Source organism: Chiloscyllium plagiosum, unplaced genomic scaffold, assembly GCF_004010195.1.
Source record: "Chiloscyllium plagiosum isolate BGI_BamShark_2017 unplaced genomic scaffold, ASM401019v2 scaf_15416, whole genome shotgun sequence".
NCBI classification, from domain to species: domain Eukaryota; kingdom Metazoa; phylum Chordata; class Chondrichthyes; order Orectolobiformes; family Hemiscylliidae; genus Chiloscyllium; species Chiloscyllium plagiosum.
Window position 1 is genome coordinate 5,115 of NW_025214798.1, and position 13,237 is coordinate 18,351.

Genomic DNA, 13,237 nt, shown 5'->3' on the forward strand with positions numbered 1-13,237 from the left:
TCCCCCTCAGAGAGTTCTATGGAATGGCTTCCTTCAGGCATGCTTCCGAATTCCAGAGCCCCATGGGGATCAGTGCTACTAGCCTTCTCCGCCAACATCTGGCAAGCTTGCAATGGTTTGCAGCAGCTTACTCAACAGATTTACAAGACATCCTCAACATGCCAAATGATTAATAATGAGCAGGTTATCATACTGCACACTCCTCTGACAGGCAGGTATGTGTGCCTATATTGTATTTCACCTCCTATTGCTATACTGTGAAATTAACCTCTTGGGAGATGGCCCAGAATGTTAGGCTCAGCCAGCCCCTGTCATTCTTCCATGTTTTGTTTATTTATACACATATATTTTATTTATCAGTTTTTTCCATCACCTTGTAATTTCAGTACGACATCAAATTATTCATGACAAAATTATGCAGATTGATTTGAACCATTTGCAAATAATAGAATGCTTGCACTGAATTTTCTTCCATGCAAACATCTTGACTAATTAGTCAGTAAACAGACCGTTTCATCAAAGAGACTGGATGAACTCATGAACTATACATTATGATTAGATTGTTAAATGAACAAGCAAAATAAATTCACTGTGCTAAAAGAATTATTTCTTTGTTTGTTATTCCATGTTAAATGTATTAGTCTTCTCTCCATGGATCCCCTACTGCTCCAATGCCATTCTCCGGACTGAGTTTCCAGCTCTTTCAAAGTTGTTCTCCAGCCAGTCACCAGGAGGTTTTCAGAAGTGGGCCAATGGGCTGCAATGACTCACAGCTCTCCCTCTAAGCTGGAAACTATTTGACCTCCAAACAAGATCAGAACGTGGTGTTCTGACTGCAATGTTCAATGTTCTGTCTTTGATTATGGGAATCTGTTTATTATTGATGTTTACTTTGAGAGATAACGGCATGGTGGTAATGCCACTGGACAAGTCATTCCGACACCCTAGGCCACTGCTTTAGGAAGTGTGCTCAAATCCCACCATGGCAGTTGGTGGAATTTCATTTTAATTCTTTAAAAAATCTGGAACGGAAAGTTACTCTTAGTACTTGTGATCATGAAATTATCATCGATTGTCATAAAAAGTCTGCCATATTAATGCATCAGGGAAGGAAATGTGCCATTTAATAAGAATGGCCTAGTAAGCCAATCAGTTCAAGGGTAAATAGGATGGGAAACAAATGCTGGCGCTGCCAGTAACACTCAAATCTCACCAAATATTATGCAAGTTGATCGAGAAAAGATGTTAAAACAATATCTGCAGTGGACTGTAGCGGTTCAAGAAGGCAGCTCACCACCACTTTCTCAAAGACAACTCTGGGTGTGCAATAAATACTGGCTAGCCAGCAATGCTCACACCCCACAAATGAATCTAAAAAACAAGAGTTGTCGTAATGGATGATTTTAAATTCCTCAATATAGACTGGGACTCCCTTAGTTCCAAGGATTTAGAAGGGGAAGAATTTGTTAGGTGCATCCAAGAGGGTTCCTTCAAACAAAATACACAGTTCAACTAGGAAAGTGGTCTGTACTATACCTTGTCTTGGGTAATGCGCCTGGCCAGGTGATTGAAGTTTCAATGGGAGAGCATTTTGGGAACAGTGGTCATAATTCTAAAAACTTTAAGACAGTTAGGGATAAGAATAAGACTAGTCCTCAGGTGAAGTGTTAAATTGAGGGAAGACTATTTACAACAGTATTAGGCAAGAGATGAAGAAATTGGATTGGGGGCAGCTATTTGAGGGTAAATCCACATCTGACATGTGACAGTTTTTTGAAAACCAAAGGATCAGGATCAGAATGTTCCTATAAGGATGAACAAAAATAATGGCAAGATTCGGGAATCTTGGATGACAACAGATATTGAGCCAAAAAGGAAAAGGAAGCATATATAGGGTTTAGGAAACTTAAACCAAAGAAGACTTTTGAGAAGCATAAAGAAAGGAGAAAAGATATGAAACAAGACGACATTAGTGGAGGGCTAGAAGGGACCATGAAATATCCTTGGCCAATGAGATTAAGGAGAATCACAAGGTATTTTAAACATGCATTTGGAGCAAGAGGTAGCTTAAGAAAAAAGGAAGGAATTTATGTGTGGAGTCAGAAAAAGTGGGTGAAATTCTTAACAAGTACTTTGCATTGGTATTCACTTAGGAATGGCCTGCTTCCACACTGGAGGTATTCTATAAAAGGACACGGATGATGGGAAGATTAGGGAGGGGTATGTTGATATTAAGGAGGAGGTGTTGGGTGCCATGAAAATTATTAAGGTACATAAGTGCCCTCAGCCTCTATCTTAGGATATAGAAAGAGGCAAGTGATGAGATTACTTGGGGCCTTGACAGACATCTTTGTATCTTCTTTAGTCATAGTTGAGCTCCCCAAACACTGTTGTCTCATTGTTTAAGAAGGGCAACAGGGATAATCCAGGGAATGATCAGCCTGTGACCCTTTAGAAGTGGTAAGAAAATTATAGGAGAAGATTCTTAGGGATAGGAATTACTCGCATTTGAAGAACAATGGACTTGATAGTCAGTATGGGTTTATGTGGAGGAGATCTTGTCTCACAAAACTGATTGAAGTTTTTTGAGGAAGTGGTGAAGGTGACTGATGAGGATTGGACTGTGAATGTTGTCTACACGGACTTTACTAAAGCAGTTGGCAAGGGTCTTCATAGTAGGCTGGTGCAAAAGATTAAGTCAGGTCGGATCCACAGTGAGTTGGGTACAAAATTGACTTGCTCATAGAAGACAGAGGGTAGTTGCAGAGAGATGTTTTTCTGACGGGCTAATCACCACAACCAATGATGGTATTTGAAGGGTTGGTGCAGACTCGATCAGCTGAATGGCCTCCTTCTGCACTGCAGGGATTCTGTGATTATGGTATGGTCTTTCAATTGTTCAAACTGGTACTCATTCCCTTGCATCATGCCTTTTGCCTTCCTAATTTCTTGTTGAACCTGCATGCTAAATTTACACTGTGCCTTTTATATGGATACCTATGTCTCTCTGAACATCAAAGTTCCCCTTCTTTGACCAGTGATGGGAAATCCTTGAGCAACTCCCCATCTATCCTGAGGACTATGAAATGAATGTTCAGTCTCTTGTCATATAATTAACTGATTGTTTTTTCACTTTATCGTCATCTTACTGATGTCGTAACCATTAAAGTAATAACGTTAGAAACAAGAGTTGAAATTATTACTGGATTGTAATTATTTTGTTTTGGGAATTAAGGATCATGTCAGCAATTACGCTTCATAAAATAAGTAGCTGTTCATTAATTATTATGCTCTTCACACTGCCTACATTTTGTATGTGTCCAGGAGCTTCAATCATGATAAGATTCTATGTAGTGCTTTTGAAAGGGGTTTCAGCTGTGTAGTTCACAAAACTAATTAGACACAAATTTGCATGATTTGTTAAGGGAAGGTGGTTGACCAAGAGCAACAGATGGGGGAAGGAATTAGTTTTTGCAAATTTCCTCATGGCCTCAATCATAACTTTGACAGAAGATCCATACAAAGCCCATGGTAAAACATCACTGGTGATGCTGATGACTTCTTCCAGGGATTCACAATTGCAGACAGCTGAAATTCACTATTGAGAACTTTACATTTGTAAACTTTGCATTAATTAAAAGTCTGGTTGGCATCAGACAGACATGAATATCAGAGAACACAAAGCACATTGCAATACATAGAAGATGGCTGCCCCCATCTTCAATTGTCATGTTTTTGCACTGGGTAGAGTTCAGAGAACTGAATCAAGCATGAATCTGGGACTCTAAGTTATGAGTGAAAGCCTACAGAAAACTTCGAATTTTTAATTTTCCTTTTTTCCTTTATGCTTTCCTTTATAACATCAAATCAAAAGTAATTACTTCCAAAGTGTAAAAGATGCTACAGAATTGGAAGTCTTACTTTCTTTGATTTCTTTGAGCGTAAGATTGAAATAAGCTTTGATTTAATTTTTCAAAACATTGAATGTCATGGGTAATTTGGATATATGCAGATTACTTCAATAATTCTGCAAGTTTAGAATTATGGGGGAACACAAGTACAAAATTAGTAAGGGAATGGTTTCCTTAGAAAATTCAATAGAGAAAAGAGAACAAATTTCAACCAGCATACTAATGTTACCAGAATACAAAGATCAGTCTTTGATGTCAACACAACCCAAGAAGAACTAAGGTAATTTGAAAAGAAACCCCTCAAAGGGGGTCAGGTGCCTGGTAGTACTGAAGGAAAAAAGGCACATTTTACTGAAGCTTGTCCACTTGTGCTGATCAGTTCAATTCATTAAAAATACCAGTGCAGAGGGAAATCCAGATTTATGTTGCATGAGGAGAATTCTGAAGGGTTGGCAGGTGGACTGTGATTGTTAGAGGCATTGTGACAGAGGATGCATAGATTAGCTGATGACTGACAGTTAATTAACAAGCTTTGGTTAAACTTTAAAGGAGATCATTTGGCCCAAGTTGACACACCCCATACACTCTAATATAAAAGCCAAGTTAGCCAGCTGGCACAGTGAATGTGGACATTTAACAAACACAAGGATAGGCCTTCATACTGTCATGGAGAATGAGAGCTGCAATTGAGCTGGGATTTGAAGATAAGTTGCAATCTCCCCAGACCCAGGCTAACAGGCCCTAACAAGGGAGGGTGAAGATACAGGGTGAAGACAGGAGGGGTCAGTCAGCCGATTAGCATGGGACACATTGTGTTTGGGGGCTTCAGATTGTCACAGGGTACCCAGAAAAGAGGCACGCTCTCCCCCTCCTCTCTGCCTCATCAGTTCATGGACTAGATGCATGGTGCTGGCTTCCCCGCCATGTTTAACATCCCACTTTGAATGAGCATTATAGGCCTCAATTGGCCACAGGTGAGTTACTCAAGGATTTTTCATCACTGGTTAAAATTGCAACAGGGCATCTGGAATTGTACCACTGGCGCGATGCCCAATTTTCTGATCACCCCTTTCATGTCATTCTGCCCTATGAAGGGCTGAGAGGTTCAGGACCCTGTCAATTGTGATTCCCTTTACTGAGTATGTTGCTATATTTTCAGGGTGTGCTAGGTGTAATGAAGACAAATTGTCCCTATTAGCAGCATGAATAATATGGGGCTTGTTGGTAGTTACAGGTTTGAAATAAGCAAAACATCATCTTCAAACTTAAATGTGCTGTTAAAGGGTCACTGTACACTTTTCAGTAAAAGATGCATCTTACAGTAGAGTCTACTTGCCAACCCTTCATTACATAGAGTCAAAAAGCAACTAAAAATAATCTGAGAACTAGTTCTTTGGCAACGAGTGAATAAAGAGTTCTGAGGCCGGACAAATTGATTGTTTGCAAACAGTGCCAGTAATGTACAAATATGAACTGACATAAAGGAAAAATTAATACAATCTAGGTCTAGAAAGTGAACATAAACAAAAAAAAATTACCTTCAGCCCAGAGATTTACAAAGTTTAACTATCTGCAACATATGATTTTGCAAACAATGATACCTATATGTGCCAATGAGGTTTAAAAACTGATTCAAGCAACATGCTCAAAGCCAGCAGGACACTGCAGTAGTATTGATGGTGCTATGTACTCACCACAATATCCTGGATGAGAAAGATGTCAGCTCCATTTGTAAGAAGTCTACTGGGAATCATAATTTGCACAGCAAGTTCTGGTGCACCGCTTGGGCCCATGTTTATAACCTGTCATTCAATAATAAATGGAAAAAAAGAACATTATTAACCCTGCTTGATTCAAACTCTTATGGGTATCAACAGTTGCTCGATTCCCAAGCATAGCACTCTCCAGTCTACTGACACAACATAGAATATTTATGGCTCTCATTTTAATGTGGAATTCTATAAAAGAATAATTGATAATCCAGAGATCCTTTTTAATGAATGGGAGTTATATGCTGTGCAGACGTAATTTCTAGAGATAGGCCTCATGATCATTGCTGGTAACACCAGCCTCAAGATGTGGCCTTATTTGTCTCATTGTGACTTCCTTCTTGCATGGAACTAGTTTATGTTTCAAAGATTTACTTTTCCATGTTTATCCTTTCTATAATCATCACGAGTTGAAAGCTCGAAAAGAGAAACAAAGGCAGTGCAAGAAGTGGTGAAGTCAGACTTAATGGCAGCTTCAATTCTAATTATGGAAAACCTCAGTAAACATTTAATCACAATTTGATTTGCAGAGTAATTCTTCTCATTTCATAGGCGATAGCACAAGTCCATTTAATCCCAACATAGAAAGAATCGTAATAGAAGCATTCCACTGTCACCAGCAAAGGTGGAACTATTTTAGCATAATTTTAATCAAAAAATTCAACCATGAATTCAGTGAAGCAAACATTTGAACTGCTAGTTATTGCGAGGCCCTTTATGGTTTGTTCGGACAGAGACTTTAAAAATCTTTTGCTTCATATATTTTTCAAACCACATGAATCCAATAAAGAGTTTTAAACTCTTAACACCAAAACAAAACTAAAAGTGGAAACAGAGGAAATAGATTAAACCCACTCATTTTTATTACTTGAATATGTTCAGAATATGTCTCAGTTCTGACAGGAAGACCTGATAACTTTATAATGCACCATTACACAACCAAGTGCATAAATGTACAGCTTTAAGTGTTCTACAAGTGCCAAGTTTCAAAAATAGCATCAATGTAAAATAAAGCCTCAGTAAAACATTCTCTTGACATCTTTAGGGATAAAGTGATTTGTAAAAATTCCAAATTTCAGTAGAATGCTGGACAATAACTCCTCCCCTACTATCATACCTTCCCCATTATGGGAAGGAGCACGATCAGAATGAGATAAATAAAAGCTGTCAATGGGGCCAAACAGGCATAGAATTGGGTTGGAATGTGTTTGCGAGCACTAAATGCATTTTCCCAAAGGGGTTGTTTATGATGAAAGGAATGCTTGTAGAAGAGAGCTTTATGTCCCCAGCCAAGAACTTGCACTATCCCAGAGGTACAAAAAGGGACTGAGTTTAATTAAAATAATGCTGAATGCTCTGAATGTTCAGGTCTTGGCAGCATTCAGACAAAACGAGAGTTCTATTCAGTTACATAGAACAAACTGCAGTGAGTCTCCCTACAAGTCAGGTCCACACAACCTGTGTTCTCTTAGAGATCAAAGATACACTATTAAAATGATTGAAATAAACATACTGCTTTGAAGTAGTATACAGTGAGAATATCAAGCTTTTTAGTTTAGGGTCTGAAACTGTTCTATAAATAAATACATTAGATTACTTTAACTCCTACAACACATTGAATAAATCACTGAATTAGAACGACCATTTTCTAAACCTTGTCAATTTGAACTGTTGATATTTACAACAGAAAAGGCTACTTTTTGGCCCATCCAGCTCCATATTGGAGCTAGTCAAAAGTGACTTATTGCTCAACTCTCTCCCAGAGCTCTGAATTTTCCTCAGCGTCTGTAAATTGTCAACCTTTTCCCTAAAGGAAGCAAATAATCTCCCATCAACCATTCCCTGTGACAGAGCATTCTGAGCTCCAACAATGTTTCACATAAATACTTTTCTCTAATCATCACCGCTCATTCTGTGAAGAATAGTTTGACCAGATCTAGTCACAAGTGGGGAGGCAGGGGGTTGAGTTTCAACTCCAAAGATGTGATGAATCCATGGAGATTGGAGGAGTGGAGTATTTGCTTAACGTTTCTTGGTGATCTACCTAAAAACACTGGCAGATCAGACACCTGATAGGCAGGGATAGGAAATAAGTGATAGGACACTGTACCAAGCTGTGGGATTAAATCCTGCAGTCACTGAAGTAGCAAATGAAGACAGAAGGAAGCCTGAAAATATATACTGCAAATTTTCCTCAAGATACCTAGAGAAACCCTTCCTGGCCCCAAAAGGCAGCCTAAACAACTTTTTTAAAGCGAAGCTTTCTGGGCCACAGTTTCTGATTCACAATCTATGTCTCAGCATGCCTTGGAAAAGTCATCAATGTTCCTCCACTGAGACCTCTAATTCAAACCGCTGATCAGGTTCCAGGTACAGTAATGGAGTTGGACTGTAAATTTAATGAAGGCTCCTGTCCTTTGAGTGGGTCACATGCTTGCCATTACAAAACAGCAAGTTAAAATTGGAACACAACCAGAGGACTGCTTGACTAAAAGGGCAAATTTCCCATTATTTTAGCCTTCAACTCGCCTACCTCACTGGCTCAACTCTCAATAAGCAGGAGATAAGAATTAAAATCAGGGCCATTGATCCACTATTCAAATTGTCTTAACAATTAATATTCTCAAATAGATCTCCTCTTGGTCTTCTTAACTCCAACAGAAGCACTGTCAGCATCTCTGGTCTCATCTCAACACAATGGATTTCCACCAATCATAGGAGTCTTCAGTAAATCTAGAAACACCTGAGGAGTGAGGGATGCCAAGCACAGTCCTTTGTAGCTCAATCTCATAATCTCTGATTAGACAGTTCAGTGAATAGTTCAATTCAAGAGCATCCCAAATCCAATCCACCAATCTGCTGGCGTAAACCTCAAATCATAGGAGAACTGGGGTGCAGAAGGAGGCAATTTGTTTATTAAGTCTGCACCAGCTCTCTGAGCATTGAGGGTTACTGCCAAACATCGGCCTTTTATACTGTGACCCTGCACATTAATTCTATTTAAATAGACATCTAATACCTTTCTGAATAGCTCAATTGAATCTGCATCCACCAAACCTCCAGGCAGTGTATTCCAAACCACAATCACTATGTGTGAAAACCAATTTCTCTCCCCTTGCACTTGGTTTTTTTTTTACGCAAAACATTTTTAAAGTGCACTTTCTGGTCCTTGATTCTCTTAAAAGAGTGAACAGCTTCCCCCTATCTACTCTCTCCAGATTATTCATGATTTTGGAAAGTTTCTATCAGATCTCCTCATGGTCTTCTCTCTAGAAACAGTCCCGATTTCTCCAACCTACCCTTATAACTGAAGTTTCGAATCCTTAAAACCAAATACTAATAATTTCCAAAATGTAAACAAAAAACTGAGAGCTGCAAATGGAAACACAAAATGAAATAAGTTATTTAAACTCATTAAATGTACAGCACCTAAACTTCCCCACCAGCGTTTTAAAATCTATTCACAAGAAATTAAATCCATTAACTGACATCTTGCAAATGAAGTTATCAAACTAGTGATCACTAACTGGTGTTTGTTCCTAACCTTTCGATTTTGGGTATATTCAGATATGTGCATGGGAAGCCGGGGATTCCCATCACATCATCTGCTTCTTGGTGGATGAGAAGCAGGTTGGCATTTTGGACGTGGACCCTTCCTGAGAGCAGTGCACTGGAGAGTTAGGTGTTCCTGGGTTATTCCTCTGTTTGGATGCTGGTAGGTTTCTTGTGAACATTGGCTACTGACATCAGTTGCTGTAGCTTCAAATCAGCTGACTTAGCACAGACCAGAGACTGAATCGGTTACTATTTGATAAATGCACATGGAACTGAGTAACCAGCTGACAGCATTCTGTTGCTCTTACAGGGTACCAATATGTTTGTCAAATGCTGCAGGGCTTTGGAGTGTGGGTCAGAAAGAGGCGTTCAATCTATGTTCAATGATATCTGTGAATCTCTTGTCAGCATTTCAAGATTATGAAACTGCCTCAGAATAGGGTAGATTTTACTATTTCAGATGCCTGCTGAAATGGGAGCAAATATTTCAGCTTCAAGTAAAGGATTTGCTATAAACCCACATAATTTTTAACACTTGTTAAGGTTACATAGACCAAAATGATATTCTGGCAGAACATTTGTGCAACTACAAGATAGACCACTTTAAAATAATTGCTACTGAAAAGAGATTAATAGTGGCAAGAATAAATCACCTGAAATGTCAAATTAAAAGGTTGAAAAAGGCAGGACATGTCCTCCAATTGAATAAACTTTGATGCATCCACTGAATCACCATAAATAAAGGAAGTTGGGGAAATCGACCTATTTTAAAAAGAAACAAAGAGTTATCAACTGATAGTACTTTGTCCAACAGATTGAACATCAGGAATGACCAAAAGGTTGTGTTGAATTTGTTAACTAGCACCAGCATTATTCTTAAACATCTTCCTACAGGGTTAAGTAATTTTTAGTCTTGAGTTTCAAATTAATGGAACATTTCTCAGAGGCAACATTTAGGATTGAAGAACAAAACAGCACCTGATTGTTTAACTGAATTTATCATAAAGTCCAAAATCTCAATGTCATTTTATTCAATCCACTGATAATAGAATAAATTTAAAAGTGACATATGAATGTTATATATCGTTGATTAAAATGTAACAACTTGCACTTATTTCACAAAATGTTTCTGAATAGCCAAGATCTTTTTCATAGGTTGGGGAGTCCAAAACTAGAGACCACAGATTTAAGGTGACAGGGGAAAGACTTCAAAGGATTCTGTTTGTAATGCAGAGGGTGGTGAGTATTTGGAATGAGCTGCCAGAGGAAGTGGTGGAGGCAGGTACAATTACAATATATAAACGGCATCTGGATGGGTAAATAAATAGTTGGGTTAGAGGGATATGAACCAAGTGCTGGCAAAATACTGGCTAGGTCAGCTTGAGAAGTATGGTCAGCACGGATGAGTTGTACTGAAGGGTCTGATTCCGTGCATATGACTCTGTGACTTGGCACAGTATTGGAAGAGCAACAAAAACTTATCTTGGAGAGAAAGCTTCAAAGGTGTGATTAAAGACTTGGGAATATGTTCCAGAGAATGAGGTCTGGGTAGTAATTAAGTTTAGCCATGAATACAGGGACATAAACAGATGTGGGGTGCACAAGAAGCTGGAGTTAGGTGAGTTTTTTGGGGGTTTTGTTTTGTACCTGATCAGCTAACTGGTAGGACGTATCATCAGTTTGTTACAGAAACCACCCAATTGTCATTTCCAAGAACAATTTTTTTATAACAAGTATTACGACTGAACAACAACCAGAAAATCAATTCTTATTTTTGTGTTGATCAAAGGGAGCACTGGAAGTCCTACCCTGTCACTTCCCAAAAAACCATATACAGTCTAATGTCATGGCCACCTTTCTACAATGTAATGCTTGGAGTATCCAAAGGGTTAATTACTAAACAAGATGTTTCTATTCCAGAGAGTTGCAGTAACTTCAAAGTTGCAGATTTCTAAATTGGCACTTGAGAAATGAGTCAGGAGTCAGTGAACCCATTACTAATAAATTATCAACTTTGACATAACAGTGGGCGTTTCCCTACACAAAAAGCACAAAGAGGAAGTCATCTGACAACAGTGAAGGTCTGTAACATCCTTTGGAAACTGTACACAAAGACAAAGTTTGATATGTACTTCCAGTTCTTCCTGTATCGGGTATTATCAAGAGATCTGTCTTTTTCTTTACAGTGTAACTCTTTCCCCTCTCCAATTGGTGTTCTTGTCTGATCAGGTTTCCCTGCACTCCCATTACCCCATTACCCTGTACTCAATTCTCACAACTCATGGATTACAATCAGTTCCATTATAGTGGCTTTATCTTCCATTGCTATCTAATGTATAAGATTTCCGAATTAGAATCCCCCTCTACTTTGTTCATAACTTTATTAGTAACTGTTACCCTCTCTTTTATATCTTCTACTCCACTTTAATGTTGCACACAGAAAAGCATGTGCAAATTTTATGCTGTAAGTGTCACATTGGGAGAGGAAAGTAAATCATTGTGCTGTGGTTATGCCTGCTACCTTCTGATCTCCAGTCTGAGGCCTCCCTTTAGAGCCCCTTTTTCAATATCCCTGTTTTTTGATCCTCAACCATCCTTAGCAGCAGCCTAAATTTGATCTTTTAACAAAAACTTTAATGGAATGTTGCTTTTGTTTGTTCAGCCAGTATTCATTGCCCTTCCCTAATTTCTCAGAGGGCAGTTCAGAGTCAACAATGTCACCGCTGGTCTGGAGTCATATGTAGACTGGACCAGGTAAGGATGGCAGGTTTTCTTTCCAAGGGGAAGGTGAGGACTGCAGATGCTGGAGATTAGAGTTGAGAGTGATGCTGAAAAAGCACATGTCACGCAGCATCCAAGGAGCAGGAGAATCGATGTTTCGGGCAAGAGCCCTTTATCAGGAATGCCCGAAACGTCGATTGTCCTGCCCCTGGGATGCTGCCTGACCTGCTGCGCTTTTCCAGCGCCTCACTCTCGACTCAGGCTCCTATTCCTGCCATTACTGAACCAGATGGCTTTTCATGACAATCGAACGTGATTACATGATTACTGTTGGCGCAGCTTTCTAACTCCAGATTTTTACTGAATTCAAATTTGAATCCCACCATCTACCTTGGTGGGATTCAAACCCAAGTCACCTGAACATCAGCCTGGGCGTCTGGATTGCCAGCTCAGTCACAATTCCATTAGGCCGCTGTCTCCCCGTCTCTACTCTTTGCTGACGGGCTGCTTTCATCATTCCAGCTGGATGCTGAGCAAGTCCAAGATCCAACATCAGCAGCCAACAAGCCGCTTGGCCCCTCCATACGCTTCATGATTCAGGTGCAATGATTCATCTGTGCACCCCCACTCCACCACTCCCCCCACATCAAAAGATGTGGGCAACTGAATTTCTACTCTACAGTCTTATCTATTACAAATTACATTCCAGAATATTCACTTCAAATCTTGCCATTACGCTGGTCACATTTACCCTGTAATGGCTGTGTCCACTTCATGTTTCAAAGGCATTGTAAGGATGAGGGTGTTATCAAACAGAGATTCATTACGCTCAACATTTCCACTGCAAAATAAAAAGAAACAACATTTATTTCAGAGGCTGCTTCAACAATGTATAAAAAAAGTTAGACATTTCAAACTGCTGTATCAGAAACAACGTGCAATTAAATAATTGTAATGATGTACTTTGATATCAAATAATGGTGCGATGGGGCAAATTCCTGAGTTTATACAATATCAGCACAAAGCTTGAAAATAGCTTGACTTTTCCTGCTGCTCGTGTTTGACTTGTAGAAATCAATTGCGAACCAGCTGCTCCGTTCAACATTTCTGAACAGCATGTTCAAATGTTGCGATCATTTGATATTTTTGTAGACAAGTAATGATGTCCCACTGGGTTAGAAAGGAAATTTAAGGCAACGGGAGAACTTCAGATGCAATGCAATATTATCGCAAACAGATTAGAAACACTCTGTTGGCATGAAGCTCTCAAGGTCATGATGA

General features: G+C 39.2%; 1 protein-coding gene across 1 annotated transcript; it reads right to left on the minus strand.

Annotated features, from left to right (window-relative positions):
* Positions 1 to 4,399: 4,399 nt before the first annotated feature.
* Positions 4,400 to 12,818, minus strand: LOC122548036 (integrin alpha-9-like). The gene is made up of 3 exons (XM_043686598.1): positions 12,708 to 12,818; positions 9,889 to 9,997; positions 4,400 to 5,713 (listed from the first exon to the last, which is right to left on the minus strand). The coding sequence occupies exons 1-3, from the start codon at positions 12,743 to 12,745 to the stop codon at positions 5,594 to 5,596; spliced, it is 267 nt and encodes an 88-aa protein (XP_043542533.1). The 5' UTR covers positions 12,746 to 12,818; the 3' UTR covers positions 4,400 to 5,593.
* Between the last annotated feature and the right edge of the window lie 419 nt (positions 12,819 to 13,237).